Source organism: Sceloporus occidentalis, unplaced genomic scaffold, assembly GCF_023333645.1.
Source record: "Sceloporus occidentalis isolate IW3139 unplaced genomic scaffold, rSceOcc1.0.p SCAF_243, whole genome shotgun sequence".
Taxonomy (NCBI): Eukaryota; Metazoa; Chordata; class Lepidosauria; order Squamata; family Phrynosomatidae; genus Sceloporus; species Sceloporus occidentalis.
The window spans coordinates 1,107,534-1,122,132 of NW_028317223.1; the positions used below are offsets into that span (position 1 = coordinate 1,107,534).

Below are 14,599 nucleotides of genomic sequence, written 5' to 3' on the forward strand. Positions count from 1 at the left end.
AGAGACAGCGACGATGCAGACATTTTACGACCAAGGGATGGAATTTTAATAAATCCCATATTTATATTGCTAACAGCATTAATAACGGAGGGATGACAGCGGCCGGGATTGGCCTGATTAGCGACAAGGCAGTTTCATTTATTATCTGGATAGAATTTCTGGTTGTAGCCATTCGGCAGAACGTTACCCACCATCTGGCTTCGGTGAAAATAAAGTGATATTGCGCCGCTTAGTGGCCACTACTAGGTACTACCCCACCACCCAAAAACATCTCAGCAGACAAACAGCAGCAATCCACGGTGAGCATCGGAACGCCGGTTTATTGCACATTCAGGAACTGTACAGATTTCTATAAATAAGAAAGACCTGGATATTTACATGTTGCTTCCCGTGCAGCGTCGGGCAGTGCCAGGGACAGCTGGTGCAATCACGTTATGAATATTTACATTCTGTACCATGTGGGTCACCATCGCCATCCAAACCAAGAGCTAGCGTCACATCCATTTGTCACCGGAGACGCCAGGATCGCCACCGCGTTGGTCTCTGGCGGAGGGTGCTGCATCCTGAAGCTTCTTCTCGGAGACGGGGCGAGGGGGGCGCGTGCATCTTCCTCTCCAATTTGGAAAGCCAAAGTAGCCTCACGTGGCCCTATGGCCTACTGGTCAATGACAGTAACACTAACACACAATATGACACCTGAGTGCAGGTAAGGGGGTGATGGAGGAACCACGGAGGGGGACACACAACACACGCGAGTCTGGAAGAGCCGAGTCGTCCTTGCACGTGGGCCAGCAACACACAAAGCACACAACACATAAGCAGAAGAGTGGCGTGTTTAAAGGGATCACGGCACACGGAGTTCGTACAGGAATAATTTGTGCAGCTCCTTATGCAGGAGGGAATGTCGGAATAGCAGGTCCAGGTAAGAGAGCTGGCTCATGGGAGCGGGCAGCAGGGAAAAGGGTGCCCAAAACTGGGTTCGAAGGGGGTAGGTCAGCTGGACACAGGACGAGGTGGTCTGGTCTTCATCTCTGCCTCCTTCCCTCTGACGGCCGCCACGTAGGAGAAGAGACAAAGGACGGAATAGCAGATCTCGTGGGCCTGGTAGAGAAAGTAGAGACGGTCAGCGACAAGTTCTCCCGTCATAGCCTCACACAGGCACACAAACCACAGAGGACTTTTCAGCATTGAATGGGGGTCGGCTATATGTTTGCATACGTGGCAATAAGAAAACTCATAATTTATCTTGCAAGTGCCATTCCCGTAGCGTTAAATAGGGATTAACCCATTAAAGATCACATGGCTGTAGATTCATAACTATTCTGGCTGAACCAGGCAGCGCAAACACAGCAGTGGATTTAGGGTTTGATGAGAAAAAAAAAAAAAAAAAAAAAGAGACTCTAAAGTCTATTAAACCGCCCCAAAGACTACATGTGCATGAAGGGTTAGGGTTCCAATGGCTTCCGACTCTCCAGCCAAAAACGCAACATTCGTGAGTAAAGACTCCATATGCAAAGTTAATTTGAGCCGCGCCAAGGATCGTTCAGCCATCGGTGGCAGTTTTTTTTTTGTTTTTTAAACACTTAAGTGAATTAATAACCATGATTTTTCCATTAACTGTTTGATTCATTAAAGGAAGAAGGAAAAACATATTTGAAGGCAGTTGACCCTGCATGGCCAAGTATGAGGGGACTACAGACTTTCGATGACCCCAAAAGCATTGGGTGGTTTCTTGTCAAAATGAAATAACGAGGTCGTCAAAATATAAAAGGTGAAAAAAATTAAGAAAAAAAATGTAACATGACCCTTGTGTTCCTGTACCGAGTGCCCGATGTGTCCACCCCCTCAATGTGACGGTGGAGACGGCGAGTACTTACCATGGGGGTCTTGTATTTATGGCTCACCACTTCTTTAGTTTCAGGAACTAAAACCGGACCCAAGAGACAAAACAGAGAGTTCAAAACACACAGAGAGAAAACAGCGAGCGCCAGCGGAGAACAGGTTAGCCCAGCCGGGAAGGAAAAAGGGACAGGCCACAAAGTGACACCCAGGGGAGGAGGCGTGAGGTCACAGACAGGGCAGCACAACGGGATCCAGGTCACAACGACACCAGAGTACCAAGTAACACAATGACACCCAGGAAAGCAAGGTCAATGGCGATAGGAAAGCATTCATCAATAACAGATTCTAAATCTCGTGGTAAGAGGTTAATCCGATAATAGCGGGCGCTTAAACTAAGGCGATCAGCGCAGCGCTGAAATGGTTAAAGAGAAATCGCGCCTGCGTGAGAACAATCCGCACAGCAAAAGGCATTTTATTTTTAATACGCAGACACGTAAATCAGAGACGGCCGTTACGTTATTAGTGCAAATAGTGACATGGACGTCAAAGGTTGTCGCAAACGTCCGACGAGCTTGCAGTGGCGTTATTTTTATCATTATGTTATAAAGCGCCTTCATACTCCGCAGCGCTGTACAATGGGTACAGATGAAAATGGTTAATAATTTACAATGCTAAAAAAAATATATATATATATTTTTATATTGACAAAATCACCAATACTGCCCTCTCTTCGCATTAGATCCTACAGATTACATACATATTCTCAAAGGGGAGGACCAAATCGGATGAAACCTCGTTTTGGAAGAAGGGGCCAATACTGAAAATATAGAAAACTGATATCCGATGATCGGCCTGTAGACTAGATCCTGCACCTAAAAACATACATTTACATTAAAGTTTCACCATTAAATGGAATGATAGTAATATTTTCCCACTTACTGGTTCTGTTATGTGGCGTTTAGAGCTCTCGGCTATAGCATAACATTAAGAAACCTATAGCCACAGTTTAACTCGCTTTGTAACCAGCGCAGGACTCGGAGGAGAGGGACTTAACGTTTGCAACCAACCAACGAGCTCCTGGGCAAAGTTCACTATCAAAAAGTATCCATCTCTTGTCTTAAGGTAGTGGGTCTTCCCGGGACTATTTTAGAAATTCAAGTAGTTTATGGCAGTTTTTTATAATTGGGGGGGGGGGGGGAGTGCGGCCAAGAAATAAATCTAGTAAATAAACCCCGGTATCAAACGCCACTGGACCTCTTATCTGACCCATCAACTCTCTATGAAACAAGGGATTCTGCACAGGTAGAACGTTACCTGATCTGGAGAAGGAAGGTTTTCATGGCTGCCACAGGGATTTGGAGCACGAATCACAGCAGTAACTCAGAGAAACTACAGAGGCACACGATAAAAACCCTACCTAGCCTATTCTAATCCTGCCACCTCCCCGGAAAACTGCCCCCCACAGAGGGCGATAAGGACCCCTGTACTCTGAGTTACTGCTGCGGAAATACAGACCCAGCAGCAAAAGGACGGTAATTACCAAATTCTTCCAGGACAAAGACACCCCGTACAGTGTTACACTTTTTAATGTGACTCAGCTGTATGAAAACCTGGAGGAGAGAGAGGGGACAGAGAGATCGGGGGGGAGGAGGAGGGGGAGTCAAGGAGGAGAGAGAGAGAAGAAAGGAGGAAGAGGAAAGTGGAGGAAAGAACAAAGAAGACAAAAAGAAAAAAAAAAAAAATAAGATTAAAACGAGAAAGGAGAAGGAAAGGGGGGGGGATGATATAGTAAGAAAAGTGGAGAGGTGGAGAGTATTGGGAGAGAGATCATGAGGGACAGGGAGAGAGACAGAAGGATCTGGTTAATTTTTGATTGTCTTGGATTTCCAGTGGAATTCACATTTCTGAAACAGAAGTTGATGTGTGTGGGGAAAACAGCTTTGGAAAAATGGGGGAGACGCATCCTAACAGAGGAAATTTATCGGGGGGGGAAGATAAACCAGAACTAAAGCCGGGGGGGGGGGCAAATGGGAGGCAGCACAGACAGCTCAGAAAACTAACGGGAAGGAGGGGGGGAAGCAGCGAGAAGCAAAGATGGCAGCAGAGTGAGTACCTTCCGCTCCTTGCAGGAGGAGTGAGCGTGGGAGAGAAATGAGACGGTTAGTGACACAGCGAGACCACAACTCCCCTTCACTTCCTAACCCCAGCAACACACAGCCCAGACCAAGACATCGACACGGGAAGCTGGGAGAAGAAGCCCCCGTTATCAAATCCGTCCCTGCTCCTCACCCAGCATGGAGCGCAGGTGCTGCTCTGTCTGCATCGAGAGGGCCTGGGGGCCGGAGACATCAACTAACCTGCAGGAGCCATTTAGAATAGGGATTGACGGCAGATAAGAACCGTTCGGTCCATCTAGTCTGCCCACGTCATAGTAATGGACGGGATGCCCTACACCAAGCCTACAGCACAGCTCTGAAATGGTTGGGATTACTTCTTTGGTTCATAAATGACCGGTTGCACCCTGGGTGACATTGTGATGACTTACAGACACCCCCCCCCCCCCCCGGGTGCCCCTGGGTGACTTGTGGATGAGCTGTATATGGAGGGTCAGAGCTGGGAGAGCCAAGAAAAGGTTACAAAGAGAGAGCATTAAACAACCCCCCCCCCCCCCACCCCGCAGGCAGAGAGCAGCATGGAGCAGAGACAGCAAGAGACAGCACAAAGTGTCACAGCAAGCAAAGGAAACACAGACGGAGGCGAGGGGGGACTTAAAACCCGGCACGCTGCAGCTAGCACAGTTACCCCCAACGGACATCATGACCACACAATCACACATCTCCGCTCAGCATGACGTACACAACATCTGTACAGTGAGAATACCCGGCATCACATCCACGCATGAAGCAGACAGTCCACAGCACCACGGTCCTTTCAAACATGAAAAGATTTGCCGAGTTCACCCACCGCCTCAGTCATCCAAGGCCGGCTATCCACGCGCTTTAATCAGGCACTCAAACAGAAAGCCTCAGACACCACTACGCCACGCCGCTTCCTCCGCTAACTCTCCCCCAGCCCTGACCTCAAAGGCACACAATCTCCCCCGGCTGCTTTCACGCTCCCCTCATACCTGACTGTGCATAAATTTCAGGTTAATTCCTTCCAGGGTAACTTGCAGAAGCCCCCCTTCTCCCGTCTTCATATCCTGAACGGGGAACTCGCCGCCAAGCTCAGGGCCTGGAAAGAGGCAAAAAACAAAAACAGTCCGGGATAAGGTAGGTTTATTCCGCACGACGCTGTAAATTCTATGTGTTCCACCCCACTGCTCTCTGCTCCAATTTTAATTGTAAGTTGGTATAAATCACTAAAACCAATGTGCTAGAGAACGCAGAAAATTCATTTGCTGCCCAACTAACTCCATCTGTTTATTAAATGACTGTAGTGCAAAACGTGAGACAAAGTCTTATCACCATAGTAACCAATAGAATGGTCCAGTAAGCAAGATACAACATACTTGCACCGTATACTCTAAACTCTTTTTCAGAATTATCATAAAAGTAAGGGATAACTGAAGATAATTTTCACCCATGCAAACTCGCCTGTAGATAGGTAAACCAGATCGCCGTGGTGCACGGATTTGGAATTAGGGGAATATTAGGGCAGATTGGGATTGTGGTTGGCGTTAATGCGTAACACACCTGGTTTGATGCTCTGTTGTCTTGCCGCAGCTCGCTCCATGCTCTCCTTCACACAGTAATACAGCTCCCGGCACTAGTACGGGATACAGAGGAGAAGAAAAGAATCCAGGGTGAACAACCTCGTACAACACCCTGCAAACGGGGACTCGGAGCCAATACTGCTCGCCATTGCCTAATAATCTAGTAAACGCTCCCGGAAATCTAGCCTTTTATCCTCCCTCTAGCGCGGATGACTGCTGGAACCAACCAAAAATAACAAGCAACTTAACACAAGAGAGATAACATAATAGGGAGGAGCAGTCATGCAGGAGGCCAAGTTGCCTGTTCCTATGTGATTTACATGTGGTGGGTTTATAATACATTTTAATTGTTCTTCATACTGTTTCAAATATTATACAGCTCTTATATTTTAAAGCTCTATCCCTTTTTATGTCTTTGTAGGTTTTATGGAGACATAATTGGTGGGGCTGCTGGTTTTAGACATTCATTTTTTTTTTTGTTGTCTGTTCATTGAGGGCACTGAATTATAAAACTTCGCATTTGTGAAAAGCCACCTTCTTCGTGAAGAATTTGTTGAGCTGAGTCTCCTGCCCATTCCTCCTCCACAAGCACAGGACTTTTGTCTTCGGGCAATAGGTCATGTTAATGAGCTTCTCGTACCACCACCTCTCGTACACCGCACCGATGTTACTGCGCAGTACGATGCAGTCGTCACAAACCTGGGATAAAAGCCGGCGATTATTATAACTCCCTGGTCTATCCAGCTGTGAGAGACGTCTATATGTAACACCGAGCAGACAATTCTGCACATGATTATCCAGCATACCCCTTATATAGAAAATTGTCATTTAACCAGCATTTCAGTTTAACGCAATAAAAAAAAAAAACCTGAATTTGAAAATCAGTGGTATTTGCTAGAGATTTATACAGTATTTGTTTATTTTACATTCTCACCTCCATGAAGAAGAGATCTCCACTAGTGTCCGTCCCCGCGTGGACTACGAAAGTTTGCTTCTTGATATGACGGCTTCCGCTGGGCCGAATGCTAAGATCCCGGCCATTCTGTGGAGGAAGAATGTTTAATAACTCACTGATCACTAACCTTTGTAACATAGATCAATAATTCTATCCCAAGCCCCCAAAAGTGTTGGGATGCAGGACTGTATTAAAAAAAAAAACAGAGTGTAAAAAGTCTTTGAACTGAGTTTATATTTTAATTTTTGTTACTTCCACAGTTTATAATACGAAATAATAAAAATTTGTTATTTTAATAAGAAATGCCATTACTCAACTATACCATATAGTATTTGGATATTAAGGAGTCATCTGGACTCACCAGAAGCTGCCAGAGGAGTTAAATCAGCCTTTTATAAACTAGAGACCTAATCTAATCCAAATATTTACCAACCAAGCCCCTGTTATATATTGGCTTTTAACCACAAGTTAGACAGGCCCTGTCCAATTTTCATTTTTCACATTTATGGTGTCACTGCTTACGATATCCAACTCCTCACCAGATCAGCCACTTTGTCCAGAAGTTCATTGATCTGCTGGCTATGGGCTAAGCCAATGTGAGACTTCCCGAGGAGACGTCTCACTTTCCTGCGAAGATCGGTCTTATTCACCTAGAGATAGAGAATGAAAAGCGGTTAACATGCTAAATATACATGCTACATACTAAGACAGGAGTACAATGTATATGTTTCCATCTTGACGGGGACACTCTGCAAGCATCTCCCCGCCTTCCCTATTCGTGGGAGTTAAGTAGCTACAAGTAACCATTACCTTCATCATCACCATGTAAGAAACCATGTTGTGTAGAAGAGTTGCCAGGAGGCGATCCTCATCCTCCTCTAGGCGTTTTCTATCGTGATCTCCAAGAGAAAAGTACCTAGGAAGGCGAGACAGAACACTCAGGGAGCTGAAGACACAACTGCCAGTGGAGATGAAGAGGACTAAGGAAGAAAGGCCTTACCGGTCTATCATCTCCTGAGGTCCTTGATCCATACCCATGCCTTCCCTCTCCAGCATGACGGCATCGAGGAACGCATCTTCCCAAAACTGCATCTGGTCCCACAGGGTGGATCGCTCTTTGCCTACAAACGTACGAGAAACTCAGACCCAATGCAATGCCGATTTCCAACATCCACCCACCCAGACCCAACAGCAAACCCACGAGCAAAACAGGGAAGGAGCGTGGAAACAATATACAATGCTCTCAGAAATGCCATTTCCACTCATTTCTAATACTAGGACTCCTCAACCCACATGAAAATCCGAGTGCCTCTTCATGGCAGGAGAAATGAACGTTCCCTACGTATAGGCAAGCTGTCACAACGCTCGCCCTGCTAACCACCAAGTGCATGGAAAGCAGATGCAGCGTACCATCGATACACCTAAAACGCGTGGCGCCTCTTCCAAAATAACGCGTACTCAATAAATGTCATAAAAATATAGATTGTATTTTCTCCCCTCCTCTAAGAAACTCGTGTACTCTGAACAATATATATTTCAAGCAGCAATGCTTCTCAAAGAATTAGAAGAACGATCTTCTCGAGTACATACAGGGCGCAAGTCAATAAACGATGCCATATTGCAGATTTATTTATGGTAACGCGGGTAAACGTCCGAAATATGCGAAGGGAACGTAACAAGTAAAAACACGCAGGTACAGCCGAGGCCGACAGTTTACATACAGCTTGGCTTAAGACATTCAAACATTTCATGTTACCAGAAAATTCTATCGACAAAGTTGTTTAAGGCACATTACATATATTTATATATATCAGTGGAATAAACATACTCTGATCATATCAGAGGTCATATTAAAACAATCGATTACGGACGGAATTATTTGGCTGTATTAAGTTGACCGTCTTCTTCAACAGTCTGGAAGATTATAGAAGTTAATGTAATGAGTTTTTAGGATCTTCTGATTGGCACGGGGCCACACAGACGCTGCTTCGTTCAGGAACGGGGCACAAATTAACTGCCACGGCTGAACCCAAAAACATCAACAGAAGAGCCGGTGAAGGGCTGGAGGCATCACAAGCCAAAGTATTTACATCCACTGGAATCCGGATATACGGAATTAAAGCCGTCTAAACGATTTAACGTTACCTGTGATGCGAATAGAGTAGGTGCCTTTAATGACTTGCCAAAAGAAATGTACGTTAACATGAAATGTATGGATTTTTAAAAAGTTGAATTTGAAATGTCTTTAACCAAGGCGTGTGTAAAGTTTTGGCCTCAACTTATACACAGCAACACACACTTTAACCCCTTCAAGACCGGGACGTACCTGGTATTTCCGGGTCAAAGGTCACTGGCAGACCGGGACGTACCAGGTACGTCATCGATGATGCGCCATTCCAAGCGTCGCTATGGACGCTGGGATCGCGATGGGCGGCTGTCCCCAGCGATCCGTAGCAGCCACCCCCCTTCAATTCCGTGCACGTGATCGCTTTGCAGCGAATCACGAGCCCGGAATTTAAATATTTAAAAAAAACAAAAAACTGCGGTCTTCAAGGGAAGACTCGGTTTGCCAATGTCGGTCCTGAAGGGGTTAAAAAGAGAAACTGAATCTATAACGATACGACACAGCAAGCATGCCATGCAAGTGGTCGAGCGAGAGGCTTAATTACTCAGAGAGAACGTTTCCATTGCTGCCTCTTCCAGCTGATCCCAGACTGAGCCCTTATCTCGTCCTGCGCAAAGCAAGCCAACATCAAAAGGCAGCATGAAAAGAAGAGAGACCGGGAGGGACAAGAGATGCATCAAAGTCACAGAGCACTAGTCAATAGAAATTATGGCATTACATTATAAGAGTATGGATCCAGAGAGGGGCCAGAAGAAAGAAGCAAAGGCAGATTAGAGCGACTGCTGATTAGACAGAAGGTTGGGTGGGTGAGGTCTCTGAGATAGAGAGAGGTGAGGCTGTTCTGCTCCAGAAGGAAAGCAGGAGAGTTCCCCAAGAGACAGGAATAACTGGAGGGACCAACATTATTGAGAAGGTCGCACAGGTCAAGGATAGGTTAATGGCTTATGGTCCAATTGATAACTGGAAGATAAATATACAGCTGAACAAACCAAAATCACACGATGGATCAACTGATTTATTTTATGGAGAGGAATCGATATTTATTAATAGTTAATATTATGATCTTTGCATTAGAAGGTTTTTAAAGTCCGCGTGGAATGTAGATTTTTGATCCATATAAATTACAAGAGGACTTATAACGGTGGCTGTCTTTAGGAGGGGACGAGTGGTCGCTATGTTCGCTTCTTGCTATTGTCTTACCCAGAAGCCCCTCGTAAAGGTAGATGCGCTGACTGAGGTCTTGCGCTGGCCGTCCAGGACTAATTGTAATCTCCTTTTCACCAGGGCGCAGTAAAAGAGGCTTTCCCTGTAATGGAAACAGAGAGAGAGATGTGTCCATACAAACCATTCGAGGAAGCCCCTGCATAATGACATTAAGCAGATCCCATACTGCGATCATAAGCCTTTGCCCTTTTTTTTTTTGCTTGCTGTTTTTTTAATATTGCCCCAAAACACTGAATCCAATGCAGAATGTACTGGGTCGCAATAAAAAAGTACTTTTACTAGCAGTCCTAGGTGTCGTGCACAATAAAAGAGGACACTTCCCCTTTAAATAGGCTCTTTTTTTTAAAAAAACTATCCCGAGTCAGCACTATGAAGGTTGGTTGTCATTCTTAGGGCAAGTTAGATATAACTATTATAAGGGAATGATTGGATTCTTAACGCTATTTGTCACTCATATTTTTATACGTTGGCTGCAAACTGAATTGAAGACTGACCATATCAGGATAGTCTCTTTAAAGGGGAAGTATCCTCCTTTTATTGTGTGCGCCAGCACCTGGGTGGTTTTTGTAATAGTGACAAAGCATCACACATGCTGCCCTTACAAATATCGCTCCGGTATGAGAATTCATCTGGATTTCACTGTCTGATATGGCTCCTCGGGATCCGGACAGACGTCCGCCACCTGCTCCTCCTAGCGTGTCTCCAGCATTGCTGCTCAGATCGCTGTCGGCTCCCAAAGTCTCCCCGGAGCTGTTACTCACCTACAAGAGAATGTGTTCGTCACATGTAATATTCTCCAAAAAGGATACAAGTATTACCTTTTTCCCACTACAAGGACATATTAGAGGATATTCCCATACCGTCTCCCCTAGGAGACATCGGACGTCCACAAACACCTCTTCACCTTTCCCTGTAGAAAGACCACCCTGTCTTGACATCCATAAGCAGCATAATATTTTAGAAAGCCCTGTTTTCTCTCCGTATATAGCTTCACACATCCCCCTAATGACCCTGCCTCAGTCGGCGTCTAGTCTGCAATCGAAAGGACACATCGAGCATTTTCTGATCCTACCACTGTGCTGATTTCCGAATCCTGGCTGCTGCTTCGGATGAGGATAGAAGGGGCCGCTCCACTGCCATCGACATCGCTCTTCTGTTTAATCAATACAAAAGAAAATGTGAAGCGTTAACACTAACCAAGTAATACAGATCTAAATAAATTTATAAAAAAAAAATAAAAAAAAAAAATAGAAACTACATATCTACTAAAAATTAAAAGTAAAATAGAACGCTGGAGAAGATACATTCAACTTTACCTGGGACCCGGACGTAACACTCAGGCAGCTGTCGGCACTGATCTGGGACCTCTTCTCCTCGCTGTCAAAGAAATGCTTAACCTGCTCGGTGCCTGCAGAAGGTAGGAGGGGCAGTTTCTTTACAGGAACATTAGCGCGGATGGCAGAGGGCAGGGCAGTTGTACCCTAAAGACTTCTGAAATAGGATCGTCCATGGGGTTTCCTCCCTAGGCTTTGGCTTGCAGGGGCGTTAAGATGAGACATTTTATCTCGCAGGCTTCGCTTTGCATTTATGAAGAACCAACCTGAAGGGCTGAGCTGGCCTGGCATGATTTATAGTTCCACCAATAAGGTATAAATCTAATTACGGATTCTGAACTGACTCTTTGATACAGTTGACCCTTCATAATGCACAGCAAAGTCAATGGGGTTTATCCGCTAAATGGAGAGTCGTGGTTTTAACTCCTCCTTCTCTTTTCATTATGAAGGACCAACAATAGCAAGTTTCTCCACCAAGAAGGGCTGAGCTGGCTCTGTATAACGTATAATACAATGGGCGAGGAGACGCTGAAGAAATATTATGAATTTTATTATATTATATATATATATATATATATATATATATATATATATATATATATATTTAATTAAATTATCCATGATTACACAGGGCCAGTCAAGCTTCTCCTGCAGCAGAAGCTCGTTGGTGGTGGACCTTCACAATGCTTAGTGAAGTCAAGGAGCCGAAACTCAACTCTCCCTTTAGTGACTATACCCGAGTGAGATGAAATATTTCATTTTATAACAAGTCACATCAATCCCACCTCTTAAGGCATCCTTTATATTTGTCATAGTGGTTATTAACAAATCTATGACACATGGGGAAACTCATCTATAAATGACAGATCTTGATCATCGGACCAACATTTTGTATCTATACATATTGGATCAGGAGATGTCGGTCCAGCTGTTAATTCTAGACATTAGCAGCCATTGAGCACAAAGACGGTGTTGGATTAAACCCAAGTACAGCCATATAGATAACAGATGAATAAATCATTGGTAAGTAGATGAATACATTTTTTTTTTTTTAAAGAACAGAAACAAAAGTTTCCATAGTTTGTCACGGATTAGGACACAACCTTTTCTAAGTCTTTTATAGATACCTGGTAATTGCAGGGTTATAGCTAAACAGATCCCCACCATGCTTGTTATCTAGTGCCGGGTGGTATGAGAGAGCAGTGAGATTATGACAATAAAGCGCTAGTTGGGAGATGACGGGAATGAGGTAGGGGGGAGAAGCGAGTACACCACTACAGTTACTACCTCAGGACAAGAAACCCCAGCAAATCTCCAATCGTAAATCTGCCAGCGCTCCACGGAGACCTCAGAAAGCCACAGGCTGATTACATCTGGGCACCGATGGTCCTCTTCCAAGTGGATACCATTTCCGCACATACACACATGGAGGACGTCAAACACTCAGGGGTCAATTCAATGATGGCTAAAACGCTGCTCAGATTAACTCAGCCAGAACTCGCCAAAGAAGATGCTCTCTACACCGTATTATGTAAAGGCCCTGCTGATTTTTGTCCAAGAGGTATTTGGCTTCAGTGACGACCTGGATGAACCTAGCAAGTTCAGCTGATACATCCATAGACAACATTGAACTTGTGAGGGTCCGCGACACACTCAAGCCGAGTTATAGAGCCAAGATCATCTTATTAACACCGAGGTGGTGCTCATAAAAAAAGATGAATTACAAGTTAATTGTTGAGGTTGTTGCGACCAAATATTAGAAGCTAAACATAGAGCAATACAACCATCATCAATGGACCCCTGAACGATATAGACTGTGCCGCCACAATAGAAATGGGAAATAGTTTGGTGATAAAGAACTGGCAACAGAAGACGACTTATAACAATGTTAATAATACTTTCGGGACTTAGTCTGGTAAAAGGTTATACGCTACAAACGAATCTCTACGGTGGGTTTCGAAAACCTGGGTTCCAATGACTGTGCTGTTCTTGTAGGACATGTCGTGGCCCCTGCTTTATTCAGGTGTAATTTGGTAGAACTGAATGATGCCAGGTATTCATCAGGAGAGATTGTAAAGTGGTACGTGTGTCTGGGACCACACTGCTGGCAGATCTGGGGAAGGTTTGGCGGGTTTCTAGGGTTTCTTACTCTGTTTTTCCAAAGCTTTTTGCTTTTTCACTTCCCGGTGCTTGTTCCACAACTCTACCCAAGATGCATTGCAAGCAGGAGAGAAAGACAGAAAGAGTCAGAGGCGGATCAGATAGGCCAAAAATGGATACAGTGATCAGACCCCACACACCCCGTCAGACCGGAACGACAAGAGGAGGCTGGATACTTTAAAACGCATGTAAAATCGTGAGCGCGTGTATGATGGGGAGATTATTAGAGAGAAAAGGTGCGATTTAGAGCTCAAACATATGTATTTATGCGTGTATACATAAATACGTAATCATATGTTTATATGTATATATAGGAATGTATATATACATAGAGATAAAAACACATAGAAAGCAAAAAGTGAAAACTCTAGGACTCCGGAGCTGCGGCAGGTTTAGGAGTTATTCGGGGCAGCTCCCAGGCTCGTGACCTGCGCTCACACGTTATACTCGGCTGGAGGCACATCTCAAGGAAGGTGCTACTTGTATCAATTCTGTGCAACTTGTTGACACCCATCAAGTGTTCAACCATCATAAATTTACCATAACGTGGTTAACCTAGTCTTCAAACTTAAAGTCTACAGTAGTCGGTAAAGGATGACGGTTAAAGGTCAGCCCTCCCTAACTCCATATGTACACTACGGTCACTGGAGATGTGGAAAGATGCTAGCAGAACCTCTGGTGAATGAGATCTCTCAGAACTGGACCTTACTTGATATAAAAGAAACCTTGAAACACAACCAGCTGGGACACGCGCCGTATCAGACATGTCAATCCTACCAGTCATATACATAGGGTCTGTTCTACCACATCCACAAAATACTACACTTAGTAAAGTCCTTATAATAGTAAGCGTGACGCTATTCATGGATCTAAAATGAAAAGTAGGGATTTCTACCAACAGGAGTGTGGGGCGAGTTGGGGTGAGAACAATAGGGAAGGGTTAGGGACGAGCAGTGGAGCCGGTGGTGGGTGATGCAATGCGTGCCTGGCAGGTATGCCCCATGGAACCATCCTGCTCCTCTATACACACCAATGGAAGCCACAAAATTCTCTTCTTTAAGACTCCTGGTGTCAAACTCCCGTGGCCCTCTGCCTGTAGGGCCAGAAGGTCGAGGTAAGAGCTGCTGGACCGGGAGCTGTGGGGCAGGTCGAGATTCTCCCCTTGGGACAGAAACGGGATCCCTAGACACGGGAGTAACAGCTCCATCCGCAGAAGGACTGGATTTCCTTTTTTCAGGTTCTTT

General features: G+C 44.9%; 1 protein-coding gene across 50 annotated transcripts in view; it reads right to left on the reverse strand.

Annotated features, from left to right (window-relative positions):
- Positions 1-993: 993 nt before the first annotated feature.
- The window catches only part of LOC149276279 (MAP kinase-activating death domain protein-like), a 28,843-nt gene continuing 15,237 nt past the window's right edge, over positions 994-14,599 (reverse strand). For 6 of the 50 annotated variants that reach the window (XM_089503760.1, XM_089503752.1, XM_089503747.1 and 3 more), the window contains 18 exons: positions 14,386-14,595; positions 13,345-13,398; positions 11,178-11,269; positions 10,937-11,014; positions 10,464-10,622; positions 9,838-9,943; positions 9,182-9,244; positions 7,513-7,633; positions 7,323-7,428; positions 7,052-7,162; positions 6,492-6,599; positions 6,092-6,256; positions 5,538-5,610; positions 4,970-5,076; positions 3,956-3,964; positions 3,383-3,452; positions 1,878-1,924; positions 994-1,101 (listed from right to left, as the gene is read on the reverse strand). In XM_089503760.1, the coding sequence (XP_089359886.1) occupies positions 994-1,101; positions 1,878-1,924; positions 3,383-3,452; positions 3,956-3,964; positions 4,970-5,076; positions 5,538-5,610; positions 6,092-6,256; positions 6,492-6,599; positions 7,052-7,162; positions 7,323-7,428; positions 7,513-7,633; positions 9,182-9,244; positions 9,838-9,943; positions 10,464-10,622; positions 10,937-11,014; positions 11,178-11,269; positions 13,345-13,398; positions 14,386-14,595 (1,787 nt within the window). Of the gene's footprint in view, positions 1,102-1,877; positions 1,925-3,382; positions 3,453-3,955; positions 3,965-4,969; positions 5,077-5,537; positions 5,611-6,091; positions 6,257-6,491; positions 6,600-7,051; positions 7,163-7,322; positions 7,429-7,512; positions 7,634-9,181; positions 9,245-9,837; positions 9,944-10,463; positions 10,623-10,933; positions 11,015-11,177; positions 11,270-13,344; positions 13,399-14,385; positions 14,596-14,599 lie in introns of those variants that run through there. The other 44 variants (XM_089503779.1, XM_089503785.1, XM_089503778.1 and 41 more) reach the window with 15 other exon arrangements.